This window comes from Sphaerodactylus townsendi, linkage group LG01 (genome assembly GCF_021028975.2).
Source record: "Sphaerodactylus townsendi isolate TG3544 linkage group LG01, MPM_Stown_v2.3, whole genome shotgun sequence".
Taxonomy (NCBI): Eukaryota; Metazoa; Chordata; class Lepidosauria; order Squamata; family Sphaerodactylidae; genus Sphaerodactylus; species Sphaerodactylus townsendi.
In genome coordinates, this window is record NC_059425.1 from 120999172 (window position 1) to 121018906 (window position 19735).

Here is a 19735-nt window from a genome sequence, read left to right on the forward strand (position 1 = left end):
ACATTATTTCTTGCTAAATGCTTGTGACAGAATTGCAGCATGAATTGTGTTAATTGGAGATATGTGTGGATGCTGTTGCTTGGTGGCATGGGGCTTGCAAGTAACTGGCTGTTCCCATTCAGTAAATAGCTTTTTCCTTGGGCTCAGCCTCTCACTCAATATTTCCCAGGACTCTATCAACCCATCTATTCACATCCAGGACTCTATCAACCCATCTATTCACATCCAGGTCATGTGGGTGGAGAGGTTTGAGCACCACTTCAATGGACAGCACCATGAATATATAACATTTATTTATTTAATATTTTCCAGTGTTTGAATCATAAGTAGGTGTTTGTTTCTTTGACAACCCTGGTATTACATAGCATAGTAAATGAGAGGAAAGGCAGTCCAAAAGATCAAATACAAAGATCATACAAATACTATTGTATTTAATAGGGTAAAGCCCATTTTGCAAGCTCAAAAAGCCTAGAGATGTACTTTTCTCTCAGCGAACTACTCCACTCGTACATTTCAAAATCATACAAGCTTTTTCTTAAAAATGTGTTTGTTTTGAAAATATAGCAAGAATATTATCACAGTGTCAGTGCACTTGAAACATAAAAGAGTCAATTTTGTTCAGCACCAATGTCACAGTAAGCAATCTATCCTAGAGAGATGATTGTAAAAATCAATATATTTTAAACATTCAAACAATGAAGAAAATAGTAGTAATTAAAAGTAAAAAAAAAAAGGAAAGGGGCAAGCAAATGAAAAAAATAGCTGTTAAGGTGAAAGTTGGCTAGGTAACCTTGGGCTAATCACAGTCTCAGCCTACTGCCAAATTTTTATCCACTGAAATTGGCATAGTGTTGACATAATCATCTCAGTAAATGCTAACCAAATGATTGATATTATAGTCTACATTATCAAACCTACTCAGAGTTTGCTAGAGTAGTGAGATCAGCTATACACTGGTATCATAAGGTTTGTGTGTGTGTATTGCCATTATCTGTACAATTTCTGTATTTTTCCTCTGGCATTTTGTGCACATCAATATGTGGAGAAGACCAGAGTGAAGGAACTCAGAAAGCAAATAGAGCATTTTCTATTATTGATAAGTATTCATGATAAAATGTGTGAGTACGATAGCTCAAGGTCACAAAACATGATATTATACTGGGTTTGCAACACAAATGCTACAAATAAACTGAAGTAAGAGTTAGGGTCCAATGCTATTTTCCTGCATTAGTATTGTTTCTTCCAAAATTAGTTTTAAAATCTGCTTCCTGGTTTTTAATCCAAGCCTTTGTGGATTTAAACCCCCTTTTTAGTGTATACGTGGTGTTAAATGTCTTTATCCTTTTCACATAAGTTCATTGTGTCCATTTATTTTTGCATAAGAAATCTGCCAGTTCTGCCACTGCATTTTCATAAAATGAAAAGGAATTAGAATTACACATTAAAAAATTGAACAACAGAAGGCTTTTCTGTACTCCCAACTTACTCTGGTTTTCTTGGCAATCAATCCACAAGCATTGTAATTGGTTTGAGCACGATTCTTCCGCACGTCTGCCTTCCCTGTGCATTTTCACAGCTGTAGAGTCAGTTAATTTTGTTCTGCACTTATAAAATGAGTATTTTCAAGAGAAGGTGCTGTCATCATCAGTGGTGACACACCAATCCCTTTTCATTTCTTTTCCTTTTATGAGTATGATTGTATTGATATCATGGCTGCATTTTTAAAGGCACTATAAGGCAATATTATACTATAATTTAGTACTATAAGGCAACAGAGTACTATAATGATAGTTTAAGCAGGTTCTCTAAATTTTCAACTTTTGGGGTGGGGGGTTAGCCCCCTTCCCTTCCCTTCTTTTTCCTGATATCTATGCAAGGGAAGGGGATGGAGACTTACTTTTTAAAAATGGAAGCTGGGACTTCAGAGTACTTTCTTAAACTATCTTTACAACATTATATCAATATACTATTTAAGTGCCTGGTTAAAAAATTTAAAATACTCATCTTGGCAAGAGGGCATGATTTGATGATGATAGTCTAGCCATCTAAAAAGTGGGCGGGGGTGGATAGGAGTGGACAGGTCAAAGAAAATTGACAAACACTATGCACAAGAGAAAAGGTGACTCGCAGTTAGCTCCCAGAAAAAGATCAGGGTAAAAGGGTCTCACAAGAACTGGAAAAAACAACAACAAAAGAAGGAAGAACTAAGTCACAAAAATGCATGCGGAAATCAGAATACACCAAATAGTAGGGGGCTGGAATCAACTAAAAAATGTATTTGGGAAAACCCAGAGTAACACAGTATGTACATTCAGTGCTTAATCATTTCTATAAACTTCAGTTTAGATTATTTAAAAACAATCTCATTTTGCTGTGTAGTGAATTAAGATTGGTTTTTGCACACAAGTTTCTCATAATATCCATGACAAATTATCAAACAGTCACATGATCTGGCAGTCCAGAGATTTGAGGGGAAATACATCATCTAATAGACCTACTCTAAAAAACTTGTTTACTGTAAATTAAACAACATATAGTTAGTTGGATATAAATCTCCAAAGGTTTTGGTGAAAATGATTTGCACATTTTGTTAAATGACATCATCATTGCTGGTTGAAATGCAAGTTTCTGGCTTTCCAGGGCACTGATGGCTGTGTTCAGTGTAGCAAAGCTTGTGTTTAAGGCAGGAAACATATCCTTACATTCAGTAAGGAGTGTGAGTGGAAGGTATATTTAAAATTATTTTTAAAAACTGGAGTGTGCCTTTAGTTTCTTCCAAATCTTTAACTAGCCACCGATGATATCATGCTTAGCTTGTGTCTTCAGGCAAGGAATGGAGAATCTTTCAAAGTCTTGGCTTGAAAAGAAAACATGTAGGTTACACCCTCTGTCACATTGTACAAGGTCCTGTAATCAAGCGTCCTTTATACATGTACAACCCACACACTGGAGCCAAGTAGAAATGTACAATAGAAAGGGGAAATAACCTCTCCATCAAATTTCCCAACCCACTCCTCCCAATCTCTCAGAGAAAACACATCCAAGGGTGTGTGTGTGTGTGTGTGTGTGTGTGTGTGTGTGGTGTGTGGTGTGTGTGTGTGTGTGTGTGTGTGTGTGTGTGTGTGTGTGTGTGTGTGTGTGTGTGTGTGTGTGTGTGTGTGTGTGAAAGGAACTGGCTACAATCCATCAATTAAAGAGCTATCTATTATACTGATGTTACTATTAACCCTTTTTTTAAATCTGATTTTTTTTCTTTAATTTGGAAGATCTACGTTACATATTCATTGCCGGCATAGCTTTCCGAGATGCTTATTAATTTTGCACTCATTTTTTGAATAGCTGCTTTCTGTTTCCTTTTTTTGTTTTTGGCAAGTTGCAGTTAATAATTCAAGTTTGTGCTGGCTCAGCATGGGAACAGTTTTTGGGGTCATTTCTCAAATATAATTAAAGCAGTGTGAGAGAGAGAGCAAAAGACAGAATGGTGAAAGTTAAGTTTGTGTGTTTGTGTGTGTGATTCTGATCTCTGAACCTGTAGGAAGGAGAGCATCTGCATCTTGAGGATAAAATACACCGTTCTTCAGCCTGGTTCAGAGGCTGGCTGGTGCCGTGATGAAGTTGGTACCTAGATGCTTGGAGCCTTCAATTTTCTTGATCTGAATCAGACAATTCTCCTTAGGAGACACCTGATGAGAGTGGATAGACTGGAAAGTTAAACCCGTGCTATAGTTATCATTGCCTCTGCAAAGGCTTTGGATGCTTCTGCCATGGGTGGTGCCTTCTTGCTGTGTGTGGGGAACAAAGCAGACTCATACCATGTACTATTTGTACATAAGAGCTATATAGGCAGGAACCTATGGTAGTCACTGTGGTAGCAACTGCTGGAAAATTGCAGTCCAAAAGCCCCTGAAGCTGCCTGTACATTAGGTATACAGCCCAGTTTACACTAGCCTTTTCCTACTTCATTCTGTTCCCACACATAAGGATTTCTGGATGAATTTGCTGCTGTGAATCAGACACATTATTATAGTGTTTGTTGCTGGTTATGACCAGAGCCAAAGCATTTACAGATGGGGAAATGCATACATTTTGCTGGGACCTGGGGGTGCTGGCCTTGGGCTGAAAGTCCATTACCATGATATGAGCTATTTTTGTCATTTTAGAATATAGACATGTTTCTGTTATGATACATTGAAAAATGATATGTTACCAATATAAATGCAGAAAATTATGTTTGGATCTCATTCGTAAAAGGAGATAGAGCAACAACATCTGTAATAGAAAGAGAGTGGGTAGCAGCTGTTGGTTCTTCTGTTTGCAACTAACTGCAGAAAAAGGAAAAGAGTGGGAAATTCCTATTGTCTGAAATGGATTAAAGGGAGGCCTAGGATCACAGGATGTAAAAATACTTTGGAACATAAATCATTTTTTAAAAACTCTGCTGGATTAGACTAATGCTACATCTCACCATGCATCCTGTTTTACTTGGTGGCCAACAAGCTGCACAGGAGCAGAGGCAGAGCTGCAAGGCGGAGCAGAGGCGGGGGGACAAACCCTAACCCCATCCTTCCCCTCAGGTCGCCTCCGTGGCCCGCAGCAGACTGCTTTTTTCACTTTAAAAGTATAGGTGAAGGGTGTTTGGGGGGAGGGGGGCGCAGCTGCCATTTTGCCCCGGGCGCCATTTTCCCTTCCTACAACACTGCACATGAGCACCTATAAACAGGCCATAGAGACCAGGACCTTCCCTTGATGTCACTTCTTAATTGCTGGTGTTCAGAGGTTTGCTGTGTCTGTCTGTGGAGGTTCCTTTTTCTCATCATGGTTAGCTGCCACTGATGGAGCTATCCTCCATTAATCTTTCTAACCCCATTTTAAACCAGTTTATGCTCACAGCCATCACTATATCCAGTGGCAATGAATTCCACAGCTTATGTGATCAGTGATTAAAGAAATATTTCCTTTTGTCTGTTCTGAACCTATTGGTGATCATTTTCCCTGGGTGCCCTGAGTTATAGTATTATGGGAGAGGGAGGGGAAAGTTCTCATTATCCATCAAAGTATAACTTATAATCCTCTTATTTTTTTCACCTTCAACAGTTTCTTTTTCTAAACTGCAAACGTCCCAGAGTTTTCAGCCTTTTTGCATAGGAAAGATGCTCCAACCTTGTAATTACCTTGGATGCCATCTTTTTACTTTTACATCCTTGTTATCTGTAGTTTATCCTTTATATTTATCCACATTGCACCAAGAAAAGGACTGGCACAGGCAGAGGCGTAGCTATAAGGGGACTGGGGGTGCGTCGTACGGCAGGCACATGGCGGTGGGGGCGGAAAATCCCCCCTCACCAGCCTGGCCCATTTTCAGCCAGCAGAAAGCTGTTTTCATCCGGCAGAAAAAGATAAGTGGGGGTGGGGGCAGGGAGGCGGGGCCCAGGCATAATTATCTCCCCTTATGCCCTTGGGCACAGGCCATATCAGAAGTGCACTTTGATAATGCCTGAAAGGAGAATGACTCTTAGGCAAATCTTCTTTGGTGACTTCCTATATTTCCTATTGAAAACAGTTGCCACTTTGAAAACTCAAGAAGTTACTGTTTGTGGACTTAACTACTTGATACCTGTGAGCTTCTAAAGATAAGGTTCTGTCTACAGGGGCCATAACACTAATACCAGGAATGGTCTTAACAAGCAACATATTTTCTTTTTATGTTCTCCAGGATTTTAGATAATGGGCTGTGTGCAATGTAAGGATAAAGAAACAACAAAACTGACCGATGAGAGAGATGGCAGCTTAAACCAGAGTTCAAGTTATCGTTATGGAACAGATCCAACCCCGCAGCATTATCCAAGCTTTGGCGTGACTTCAATTCCAAACTACAACAATTTCCCTGCAGCTGGAGGACAGGGATTGACCGTCTTTGGTGGTGTCAACTCCTCATCACATACTGGCACCCTGCGTACAAGAGGGGGAACAGGTAAATCATTATCACAAGTTATCCTTATTTTAAGCACAATGGGACATTTCTTGGGCATAAAAGGAGGTGTTTCCCCTTTTATGACTGGGTTTGTTGCAGGCAGTGAAATGGTTCTTCATTAGAAAGGACTGGTCTAAATACAGTTTAGCATAGTAGATTTCAAATGTGTTTCTGTGACCTTCTTCACTTTCTCACACTACTACCCATTTGCTTGCACAAGCATGCTTCTTCTTTTTTTGCTATCAAGTCACAGTGGACTTATGGTGACTGTGGTGGTGTTTTCAAAGTAATTGACATTCAGACATGGTTTGCCATTGCTTGCCTCTGCATAGCAACCATGGACTTCCTTGGTGGTTCCCCATCCAAATACTGACCAGGAGCAACCCTGCTGAGCTGATGAGATCAGGCTAGTCTGGATTGTCCAGGTCAGGGCACTAGCATGGATACCCATTCATACTACTCATACACACAATGTACACAAGCACACATGCTTGCACTCTCATACATGCACAGTACTCACACTTGCTTAAACAGTTGACTGAAAATGTAGTCTCCCATTTCTGTGACAGCTGATGTAGCACAGTGGCTAAGAGTATGAGTCATGAATCAAGTCCTTGGCTCAAATTCCATCTCTGTCACAAATTCACTGTTTTGTGAGCCCCAGATGACCACCACCTTGAAGTATGGAAATAATAATACTTATCAACTTTGTGAAGCTTTTGTACAGATTATTACGCAATAATGTGTGTGAAACACTTTAGACCTGGAAAAGTCCTACAGCAGTGCAAAGTATTGTTTATCTGTTCTTGAAGGCAAATTGTGACAAAAACATTGTTTTGTGATGTATGAAAAAATAGCACTTTCTGAGCAACAACAAATAATCTTGTTGCATACGCTACAAGTCATCTCTTTCCTTTCCCATTATGCTACCTCACATGTTCAAATATGCATTTGTATTTACATGTCTTTCCATAGGTGTAACTCTTTTTGTGGCTCTATATGATTATGAGGCGAGAACAGAAGATGACTTAAGTTTTCATAAAGGAGAAAAATTTCAGATACTTAACAGCTCGTAAGTATATGTTCCTGTATCACATTCTTCATAATGCCATTTGTTTGTTTTGTACTGCCCCCCCATCCCCCAGTGCACGCACGCACGCGCACACACACACACAATAGCAGGGCTCAGGGCGGGTTATAACGTGAAATAAAAGCATCAATCCATTGACACATACAGAGCAATAATAAACTACAACAGTAAATTACATAAAAGCCTAACCTTGCTGGTGCCTAAGATTATATAATACCTCCTAATATTACTGCAATCATAAGTTTTACATGCAATAAAATTAGGACGGAAAAATCTAACATGACCTTTAAGGCCTTGCGCGGCCTAGGACCTCCGTACCTGCGGGACCGTCTTGCCCCATATGTCCCGAACCGGCTTCTGCGCTCTGCAGAGGCCAATTTGCTGGTGATCCCTGGCCCCTCCATGATGCAGCTAGCCTCTACCCGGGCCAGAGCCTTTACAGCTCTGCCCACCCCCCCGCCTGGTGGAATGCTCTCCCTCCAGCTGTGCGGGCCCTGCGGGATCTCAACGAGTTCCGCAGGGCCTGCAAGACTGAGCTGTTCCGCCAGGCCTTTGGGGGGGCTGGCCGCTGATGCCCCCCCCCCCCCGTTAAGTCTATCGCAGCGATCCTGGCAAACGTCTCTCCCCTCTTTTAGGATTGGTTAGGAGGTCGCCTCTTTTTGGATTATTTTTTTTATTTGATATTTATACAGCTGTTTTTATTGGGGTTTTAATGATTCCAAAGACTATAGAGCCATTTACTATGATTTATTTAATGATCTGAGATTTATTGATTTTATTTTATGCTCTATTTGTATATTCATGTTCACCGCCCTGAGCCCTTCGGGGGAGGGCGGTATATAAATGTAATAAATAAATAATAAATAAAATAAAATAAATAGCATAATTGGTGCCTAGAAAAGGAGACTGACAGGGGAGGAAGAAAGGCCGGCATATAAAGGACATTTGAATCCAGGCCATCATGTAACCTCACAGATGTACAACTGTCTCTGCCCTCAACCGTAAGCCTGGAAAAACGTCATCTAGCAAATCCATCAGAATTGTGCAAGATCTTTCAGACCCAGGTTTCCCTAGGCTGAGAGTTCCAATAGGCAGGGCCACAGCCAAAAAGCCACAGTCCTGGTTGAGCCAGATAGACTTTGGGCCACAAATTACCAGAAGATTATCAATTGAAGAGTGCAACATTCTGGGGATCATCCTGAGGAGACAGTCCCAAAAATATGAGACCTGGGCTCTTTAGGGCTATGAAGGTGAGCACCAACAATTTGAACCTAATCAGAAATTCAGTCTGCAGCCAGTGCAGCTGCCAGAGCACCTGGTAGATATGCAGTTTCCAAGTGTCCCCTGTAAAGACCCATGTAACTGCATTCTGGCCCAGCTGCAGTTTTTGGAGTTGTCTAAAAGATAGCCCTTTGTAAAGTGTGTTACAGCAATCCAGCCTGGAGATGGGCATTGCATGGATCACAGTGGCTAGATCTGGAGAGACAAAGTGATTTGTGATGTTAACAGCATTAATTACTTAAACCCTCTCGTTGTGTTTTTGAAGCAGCACAGACTCTAGAAACAAGTATGTTAGGTTAGATCATTTGCTTTCACTTTTTAGAAAGAAATAAAAGGTTACTTGAAATATCTTGGTGAAGTTTCATTTTATGAAATTCCACAAGCGTAGATTTAAAACATTTAATGTGTGGACCAAGAAAGTGGTACAGACAAAACATTTAAATGTAGAAGTCTCCCATGTGATAAGGAATGGTCTTATGGATAGCTGGATAAAAATGTAAAAGTCTAAGTCCCTGAATTTCACCACTGATGTCCCTGCTAAAGACTTATTTTGACAAAAAGATTCAAAAGAGCAGTGACAGTGTAATTTATAAAAAGATAATTAATGCACAAGGAAAAGTTAAATTGTGGCAAGAGATGAAAGATGAAGGAAAGAACATGCAATGGCTGATATAGTTTCAAACAGCTTCACGATTAAGAGAATTAAGAGTAACAGAAGGAGTATTAATGGAGCTGACAGAATATGAAATAAAAATTACCCAACAAAAACAACATTTATTGGGAAGAATATACAAGCTTTGGTTAAAATATGAAACCAAAATGAAACAAGAAAATGTATAATAAAATAGATGCAAAACTTTAAAGAACAAATATCTTTCCATCAATGGCACTATGAATGAAGAATCTTAAATTTACAACCTGCCAAACTGAGATGAGGTTTTATAGATGGTGCATCACCTTGCCCCAGCTTTGGTAACGTGACTCTACCATTGCTCTTATTTGCAGACGATGCACTATTACTCTCGAGAACGAAGTCGGGCCTAAATAGATTGCTGTCTAAATGCAACAACTATTGTACACGAAATTCATTACTTATTTACCCTGCCAAATCTAAAAGTGATTGTGTTTTGCTAAACACCTATAAACCCAAGCAGATGGATGCACTCGATGGTGCATCTTGTCCGCAATCAAGTCAAGTTCTGTAAATACTTGGGAGTTGTCTTTCACCACAAAGCCCATTGGTCCAAACATAGAGACCTAGCTATGAAAGCTTGTAGAGCTACTGTGGCGGGAGTTGAGAATTTCATTTTTACAAAAGGTAACAGGTTTATTCCTGCCGCAGTGAAAGTTTTCAATATGAAAGTTATTCCTCAATTGTTGTATGGGATCCCCTTGTGGATCAATGCTTGGAATCATAAAGTTGAGAGGATTCAGTCAGCTTTTTTATATAAAACATTTGGTGTGCCACATTGTATCCCATATACCGTACTCTGTCTGGAAGCGGGACAACATCTCCTGGCTACGAAAGCCTGGCTGGTTACCTTGAAGTTTTGGGTCCATCTGTGCTTTAACTCAGATACTGACAGTCTTATATATCATGAATCTAAGTGGTGGCGGGCAGTGGAAACTAAAATACTTTCCCTGGGATTTTCCTGGGAAGCCTTGCAAATGCTGCCTGCTTCTGAAATCTTCTCTCAATTAAAAAGGCGACTGCTAGATCAAGAGTTTCAAGTTCTGCAGGACAAGGCGAGAAGCAATTGCTCCCCCCTCTTTTTTAATATCAAATTTAAAATCAATCACATGGCAGAGATTATTTGAGTTTACTTCATAGGAACCCAAGCATAGATGGATAACTCACTAGGGCTCGATGTAACTCCTTCTCTTGCTCTCATGCTCTACAAGGAAGGTCTCTTTGAAAAATCCAATTCCTGCATCTTGTCAAGAGCGGAAATGTCCCCATTGTATCACAGCAATTCAAACCATGGAACATATATTGCTCGACTGCCCCAAATACAAGGGATCTAGGACCAGGCTTTTTGCTCTTTGTCCTGTAATGTTTAATGAATACTCTACTGTGGGGAAGATTACATTTCTACTAAACAGTTCCGCCTCCGAGATTTTAACTTTTGTAGCTAGGTTCCTTATGGTGAAACTTCTTGGAAATGATTACCTGCGATGGTTCTCACGTATGGGATACTTGTTTGGACAATGTTGGCTGTTATATGGATTCTATGCCTAATAAAGGTTTAGATAGATAGATAGATAGATAGATAGATAGATAGATAGATAGATAGATAGATAGATAGATAGATAGATAGATAGATAGATAGATAGATAGATAGATAGATAGATAGATAGATAGATAGATAGATAGATAGATAGATAGATAGATAGATAGATAGATAGATAGATAGATAGATAGATAGATAGATAGATAGATAGATAGATGGTGCATCACTCCAAAAGATATAGTGAAGATCCTCAAAAGCTTGAAAGCAAGCTGTTGTCAATGCAAAGAAGAAAACAGAACATTTTGCCACACATGGTGGACTTGTACAAAAGTGAAAAAATATTACAAAGAAATACATGCATAAATCCAAAAAATACTGAAAATTACGTTCCAAATGGACACAAAAATGATATTATTGGGAATTCCACCCAAGAATTTGCCAGGAAAACTGCAAGAACTCTTCTTAACTTCAGCCAGAGAGGTATTGGCAAACAGATGTCAGGCACTTGTCCTGACCGAGAAATGTGGAAAGAGATAATGAGAGAATACACTACAATAGCAAAGCTTACTAGTCTTAGGAACAGATGCCCAAAACAGGAGTTTCATGTAAAATGGAAATTATATTTCTTGTATTGTTGAGAAGAAAGGTAACTAAGATATGGTACTAATGTTCAAAAATAGATCTAGTATACTATTATCTACAGATGTTTTTAAGAAGGGCAACTGCTTGATTTGTAGATAATATAATTAATGTGTAGCAGATATTTAATCTATTCGGACATTTAAAAGAAGATGGGCAGCCCTGTCCAGACAAAGGCAGGGAAGCATTGCAGCCATGCCTCCTACTATCAGGGTTCCAGTGGCACAGGCAGGAAGAAAACCACAAAATCCTCTCATCCCCAGGAAACCCCATAGGGAAAAGGAACTTATGCCACAAAAATGGCAAGTTCAGGGCCAGCTCCAGTGGCATCCAGAGCTTCAAAGCCTGTTAGAAGCTGCCTGCAGTTAGCTCCACCCCAGTCCACCCCCCCAGAATGCCCCCTCCCTCGTTGGTGTGCATTTCCATACCAGACAGGTGCCACAAACCCACAGCACTGCCTCCCAGAGGCATGATGGCCTCTCTGCCAGCAAGGGTGCCCCTTACACTGCCCACCCCCATCACTGCAATCTCACACCACAGCCAGTGATGGATTCATCTCTCCCCCTCCCCACTCACTCACACACACACACTCTGGACTGGGCTCTAATATTTTACTTGACTAACGATAGACAAGAATTAATTTATTAAAGAATTTCATAAAAAGTTAAGGCTCTGTGTGTGTGCGTGTGTAAGTTTTGCCATTTTTATCTGTGAAAATTTATGCAGTTATATTTTGTTATATCTATCCTTATGTTGTTGTTTTCTTTCTTAAAACATAAAATGAATAATGTATATATTTTTAAAAAAATTAGCATTGAACAACCTTAATTTAGAATGACCAGCACCAAAGATTTAAATTGATTATATGTGTTGTAACCAGCACAACAGTAAAAAATGAAATTTCAACCATAATTCCACTGCAGCCTTTCTTTTGACCTTGATATGACTTCTAGCTCGGTTTAGTTGTAAACAGTTGCTGAATTTCACTAAGGTAAACCAGCTGTACATCATTCAACATAAATGCTGTAATATCTCAACTTTTTGTCCTTACATTGAACAAACCCATTATCAAAAAGACATTACTATAAATATCAGTGGTAACTTTTGCCAATCCTGGCTTATTTCTGAAGAAGAAAAAGGGGATTGTCATGATAAAGTATCACATCAACTTGGCCATGATCCAGCATGAAGCAAACAGGTTGGAAGACAGGAAGCTGGGGGGGGGGGGGGGGGGATAGAATAAATCAACCTGTCTTGTTTTCTCCTGCATCTTGCTGCTTGGCTGGCAGTGATTACATCTGCTGGAGATATCCAAAGATTGTCTCCTGGTTCTACTCCTAATTCAGGTAGTTCTGTATTTGGACCTCAATCATGAGATGCAACTAGAAGAAGTACACAATTTGGTGCTGTCGGCTGAGCAGGCGGAGTGTGGGGAACAAGAGGAATCAGTCAGACTGGCCCAGGTCTCATTCATCAGTTGGAACATGGCTGCTAAAGACAGAATTATGATTCAGTCCTTGAATTTGAAAGCTAGAATACATTAATCAGCAGGGAGAAAACAGCTTTTCCAGAAGTCTATACTCATTGTAAAATACTTTCTTCAAAGCATATACATGGTACAATCCACTGATTCCCAATTTTTTAAAATTACCATTTTAAATGGTATGAAAGTCCATTATAATGTTATGCACATCTTTCATGGACAGCCAAATGAGTTCTTGCTGTAACTACATAAAACTATAAACAAACCCTTCACTATGATGCTTGTCAGTGTGGAAACTCAATGGAAAAGACACAGTAATTTCATGATTCTTCACTGGTGAATAGCTTTGATGTAAATGAAAGCTCAGAAGCTTCAACATTAAATTTGAAAAGAGTTATTTAAAAATTATTCTCTGCTTCTAAATTAGCAATAGAAACTAACAAAAGATTAACATTAACCACTTCTTTTTATGCTTCAAAACACTGCTGCTGCAGACCTAACAAAGCAGTGCTTGAATAGCAAATTCATTTCAAATTCTTATTTCAGTAGTATTATCAATGGATGAGTTTCAAGTACCGGTAATCCTTAATGGTAAGAAGCTTGAGATGTAGGGAAAAATGGGAGCTAACTGCACAGGAATATTTTGATGGAATATGCATGTTGTCATCCTGTCCTTTTTGCTGAGAATAAGTAAGAAAATGTTGGTTGCATTTGTCAGACTTGCAACAGTTCTGCAATTAAATTAATGTTCAAAATGTAAACAGAGATGGAGCCATGTGTGGCTGTACATGGATTTAACCCTGTGTGGCTATACATGGATTTACCTAGAAAAGATGGAAATGAAGCCCCATATTATGAAGAAAGTACATTCCAACAATAGTTGGATACTATGTGGTACAAAATGGATATGTTGTTTTTTTAAATCAGAAGATCAGTTTACATAGCTTTGCATGACCATACAGCATAAGCAACTTATTGATATTTTCCTTTAGACAGTTGTGATGCAAATTCATCACGTACTGCTTATATCGGGTCAAACAATCTCAATATCTATGAGCCTGGTAGTGTGTCTTTTTAACATTTCAGTTCTTCGCCACTTCACTTCCTGCATGCCACAGTGCAGACTGACTTTTCCACGTGAACATCTTTAAGACATCTTGCAAGATGTCTCCAAGGATTCCAGTTTGGGAAAGCTGTTATAGCATACATCATAAGTATGTCTCATAACTAATGCTAAATATGAGAAGCCCGCTATATGAAATATAACTATAATCTACTTCTTGTCTGTCTTCCTTGCAAATCCTTCTCTTTCCTATAACAGTAGCACAATAGCCATGGTGATAAAATAGCTCCATCCAGTGGCACTTTTGGGAACTACATTAGCAGCAAAACAAAAAGCAGTATTCAGTATTTTTTGGTTAAACACTATTTTCCCATATCACTTGTGTAGGAAGCCTTGCTTGAGGTTAAATATACACAAGTACTTTCATCATATACTAATCGTGTACAAGTAATAAACACAGAATTTCCTATCTGGAAGTAATATTCAACACAGGGATGAATTTCAAACAGTTTAAGATACATTGTTAGGGTCTGGTTTTAAAAAAGAAAGAACAAAAAAACCCCACTGAGTGTACACAAGCCCCTGACAATGTCTAAAAAGCCTTTTTAATAGCTTTTCACAGTTTATGAAAGGTATTAAATTTTCTTGCTCCCTGTGGAGTATGTTGTGATTCTCTTTATTTTATGGGCTTGAATTAGGATTAAAGTATATATGATGTAAGAAATCCATTATGAGGATATCCCACTTTTCAGCCTAATGTTCCAGAACAGGCGGTGGATGTGACAGGCAAATTGGGTTGGAGCAGTGGCATTAGACGAGGTAGATGAAACTGCACTGGAAGGAGGAGGCCTTTAATAATTTCCTTCTTCACAGTTTCCCAATATAAATCTGCCCCTGCAGACATTTGCTGCACTTTTAAATCAGGAGAATGCTGCAGGGGAGAATTTCCTCATGCCTTTTATCAAACCTAAATCCCCCTTCTTCCATGGTTCTGTGTTTTTTTTTAAATTAAACAAATGCCAATTTTGTATTTTGCAAGTCACATTTAGTTTGACTCTTTGTTTTAAATGAAGCAAAACATTAAATAATATTAATTACAATCCAGCATTTAAAAAACCCAACCCAGGATGAAATCATAAAAACAGACCACTAACATCTTGAAATAAATGTTTCTAAAGTAGTATTAAAATCACTCCCATAATGAAAAGCCTTGGTGAACAGAAATGTTTTGGCCTGACACCTAAAATAATGCAGTGTAGGTGCAAGACATGCCTCCAAGGGAATGGCATTCCACAGGTAAGGTGCCAGTACTGAAAAGGCCCTGTCTCTGGTTGCCACCCCCCTCACCTCTGAAGATGAGGACATAGAGAACAGGACTTATGAGGCAAACCTTAACTGGCAGGCTGGACAAGGAGCCAGTCTTTTAATAATGGAGATGCAAAATTATTCTGAGTTAGATCCAAAGATTGTTTTTTGCTACCAGAATTTTACAAATTTGCCATTCTACTACAATGAACTCTCTGAAATGTTGCAACTGAGAGTAGGGGACAATACTGAGAGCAAGCTGAGGGTTTCCCCAAGAGAAAGACAATAGGTGAAAACCCTTGTGTATGCTGTGATACTTTCCCAATCAAAACTACATTTACCATGTCAGAACCCCATTTTTTATTTCAATGATTTGTGATGACTTGCAGACACCCTTAAAATGATTTAAGATTAATTTTAGTAAACTACAAAGAATATATCATATCCCTAGCATTATCCACTGAGTTTGTGTTTCTTCCCATCTCCTGTCACTTATTTCTAAGCCAAAAGGAAAATACTCTGGAATGTTCATGATATGGTCCCTTAGTACACCTATTTTTGCAATATAGGTTTCCTCTTACAAACTGCAGATATGGTGCTCTTGGAAACAGATAATGACCTTCCCTTTTCTCCAGCAACACCTGAAAAATGCTGATGCTGAGGGTTAGGGTTAGGGATACCTCATAGGCATGGACAAGGAAGATGGGTTGAGCAAAATTATCTGTCTTCCTCTCTAACCAGTAGAGCTCTGCTGGCAGAAGAAGGCGGCAGGGGAAATTTTGCCATCCCTTCATGTTTAGGGGCATTTTGTATGTGAGACTTTCCTGACCCTTGGAATCAACTTTTCAGGGATCCTAGGAGCTATAGGGGAAGGGGACATGGGCAAGATCAGTACTCATGAGCACTTGCGATTACAGTTAATAAGATCCAACCAGATGAATACAATTATTTTCATGGGTGTGGGTCTTGATTGAGTTCCTTCTTTCTGTCAATTCCCAGAAAATGCATTCTGTTTGTTGTGTCCTACTAGTATGCATGCTGTGGTTGCAGACAGGCTCTTGTATTAGTGGAACATACTTTGTACAGACAGAATTCATGATCATGAGCTGCACATAGTGACGGTGTTACTCATCATCTCCAGAATGAACCTGTAATAGTGGGAAGTGATTAAAAGTTATGAGCCATTTTAAATTGAGAAGAGTTATTTTTGTCCCTTGTTAACGCTCTCTCCTCTTGTTCTGCAGGGAAGGAGACTGGTGGGAAGCTCGTTCCTTGACTACAGGAGAAACTGGTTACATTCCAAGTAATTATGTGGCCCCAGTCGACTCCATCCAAGCAGAGGAGTATGTTCTTTTCATTTTATGGATGGCTGATTGTGACACCCCTTCTCCTTTCACAAAATGTGTTTCTTTCCCTGAGACACACAACTCACAGGATTAACAGGGAGTTAACATTTATTTATGGTTTGTACATAACTCTTCAGAAAGTCAGGTAGCAGTTACAGTGTTTCTTTTCCACTGAACTGTTTTCCTATGAGATCTTTTGTTACTTTAAGTTGCTTTTAGCTAGCTTTGCTTGCAGCATAATCTAGTTGCCCCATTAGCACTGCAGTGGCCGGGGATGGTGCAGCTAAGGCAGTACCAAGGGGCTCCAAACGGTGCAGGCAGGAGGGAAATTCAAAGTCTCTCCTGCCACCCAAAGAGCCCAACTGAAGAAAGAGACACTGAAGAAAGACACTGGTTTTGGAGGCAAAAGTCTGAAGGCCACACTGGGGGAATTCCCAGTGGAAGCCAACTAATGTCAGCTCCAACCCCCCCTGGAACCTCCCTAGGACACCCCCAGCGAGTCAGGAGTGTCCAGGAAGATGCCAGTGTCATTCTGGGAGTTGGTCTCTCTTCTGGGTCTGGCTCCCAGCCACCTCCCAGTTTGCCCTCCCTGCTGGCATGAGTGCCCCTTATGTCTATGGGGTGGGCAAATGCACAGTGCATTTTTGTAGCTGCATCACACTGGCTGCTCATATTTAACTTACAGCCAACGCATACCCCAAGATCTTATTCACACACACAATATGCATGTTCCTCATTTTTGTTACTGAGATGTAGAACTCAGCACTTATCCCTTGTTGAACTGCATCTTGCTCACATCCACCCACTTTTCCAGTGTGTTCAGATCTTGTTGAATTCTATTTCCATCTTCTGGTGTGTTCACTGCTCCAGCCAATTTGGTGTCATCTGCATAAACCCCCCATTAAGTATCTTTTTAAAATGTTAGTGAAGCTATACATATCAAGTAATACTATTCCATTTCCTTCTTGCATTCTGATTTCTTAGAGACTATCAACTTTTTGGCCCCTTCCTCACACGCAAAATAATGCATTTTCAAACCACTTCCACAATTGTTTGCAAGTGGATTTTGCTATTCTGCACAGCTTCAAAGAGCACTGAAAGCAGTTTGAAAGTTCATTATTCTGCATGTGCGGAATGAGCCTTTGTTTTGACCAATTTGGTTTTTGTGTAGGTGGTACTTTGGCAAGCTTGGACGAAAGGATGCTGAGAGACAACTGCTATCATTTGGCAACCCACGAGGGACCTTTCTGATTCGAGAGAGTGAAACCACCAAAGGTAACATGACCAATATTCTGATTGCTATTCAGACAGTCAAGCATATATGTTACTTTTGAGTGATTAAAAGAAAAGGTAAAGTTTCCCCTTCAGTTATGTTCGACCCTGGGGTACCATTGCAAGCAGTGATTTCATAGGCAAGCCTCTTTTGTGGGGTAGTTTGCCATTGCTTTCCCTGGCTATTCTTTTACCCCTAGCTATGTGCTAGGTACTCATTTGCCAACCAAGGAATGGATGGATTGCTGAGTTGACCATAAGCCAGCTGCCAGGATATCTGACCCACAGGGGGCTCGAACTCCTGACCGTGTGAGTGGCAGTGCAAGCACTTAACCACTACGCCACGAGGCTCCTTTTTGAGTGATAAGTCAGCATCAAATGCTTCCATTGATTACCTACTTCTTTCATGGAACTTGCCAATACCAAAAATGAATCCAACATATGGCTGAACCAGATCCATATGATAGTGTGATCTCTAACAAAGTTTTGAGTGCTGAAAAAAATGCCAAGTTCATGGTTGATAGTCAAAATTTTGCTGCAAATGCATAGAATTCTGTTGTGCTCAGGAAGGAGAAGGTTGAAAATGAAGAGAGGGTCAAATCAGGTATGTAACTTGTATTCTGATTTCTTATCAAGACAATTTTGCTTGAGTTGTGAAGAAGCATTAATGGGGTTTAAATGGCCCATGAACTGTCAAGCTTGTGAGGAATGGTCTTGATTTTGAAAACTTTGCACATGATAAAGTTGCTACTTTCAGGTGATTTTATACAAAAATGCCTTAACAGTGTTATCTTTGACCTTCAACTACTGTAAGTTGCACCAATCAGTTTTCAGCCCAGTGAAGTCCCATTTTATTATTATAGAGTGGGAAGGCTCTTTAGGGTAATGTGGTCCCACACCCTGGTAAATTCAGGAATATACAACTAGAGCATCTGAAACAAATGGTCATCCTTCCCCTGTTTAAAGACATTTACAGTGCCATCCTGTTCAGAGTTACTCCAGTCTAAGTGCATTACAATGGATGAAGTCTGGAGTAAATTCTAAATAGGATTGTTCTGTCAATGAAGAAGAATCCACCACTTCCCACCACTTTTTAAAATCTTTTTAAAAATCTGTTAAAACACTGTTCCATTGTTTAATCACCTTTACTTTTGGGATGTTTCTCTTAATATTTAGACAAAGATATGCTTCTTTGTAATTTATACACATTATAATCTTGCTGTCTGAAACAAGAAAAAACTGCTCCAATCTTCCATGGAGTAACTTTCAGATATCTGCAGGCCGTGGTCATGTCTCCCCTTATTTATCTCTGCTGCAGCCTAACTGTGCATCACTCTTACCTCATAGGGCTTGGTTTCCAGGCCTCTCTCTATGATGGTTTTCTCACTCCACACATGCTCTAGTTTGTTCTCCTTAAAATGTAGTACCCAGGACAGGACACAGTACTCCAGATGAGGTGTGGCCTGTGCAAAATAGGGTAGAACAAATACTTACCTTGATCTGAACACTATACATCTGTTAAGGTAGCCCGAGATTATTATTTGTTAGAGGTTAGTGAATCTGACTAAAACCTTGGAGCGCCGGGTCCAAATGTCCATTCTAACATGAAGCTTGCTGGGTGAGCTTGTGCCAATCATTTTCCCTTGTCCTAACCCACCTGCAAGATTTATGTGAAGATAAAATGGGGGAGGGGAACATGATAGCTATCTCCTTGAGCCCCTTGGAGGAAGAGGGGATAAATATATGCTAAAGAAGTTGCACTGCTTGCTCATATACTTTTTGTGCTGAATTAAGACACCTATACTGTTCTTGCATTTACCGCTGGCAAGCCAAGTTTCCCCTTTCTATACTTGTGCCTTTTATTCTTTGTACCTAAATGCAAGAGTTTTCATTCCTTGCTAAAATTCACTGTTTTTCTTGACCAATATTTTCAGCTTGTCAAGATCATGTTGAATCCTGAATCTGTCTCCTTTGCCAAGAGCAAAGAAGCTTTGCAATAGCTTTGCAACATCTGATCATTTGATAAGCATTTTTATGCCCTCATAGTTTATGAT

General features: G+C 39.7%; 1 protein-coding gene across 4 annotated transcripts in view; it reads left to right on the forward strand.

The window, feature by feature from the left end:
* The window catches only part of FYN (FYN proto-oncogene, Src family tyrosine kinase), a 156450-nt gene that overhangs the window by 105789 nt on the left and 30926 nt on the right, over positions 1–19735 (forward strand). For all 4 annotated transcript variants that reach the window (XM_048492571.1, XM_048492591.1, XM_048492597.1 and 1 more), the window contains exons 3-6: positions 5714–5971; positions 6947–7043; positions 16308–16406; positions 17581–17684. In XM_048492571.1, coding sequence (XP_048348528.1) covers positions 5725–5971; positions 6947–7043; positions 16308–16406; positions 17581–17684 — 547 coding nt within the window. In that variant the 5' untranslated portion in view covers positions 5714–5724. The remainder of the gene's footprint in view (positions 1–5713; positions 5972–6946; positions 7044–16307; positions 16407–17580; positions 17685–19735) is intronic.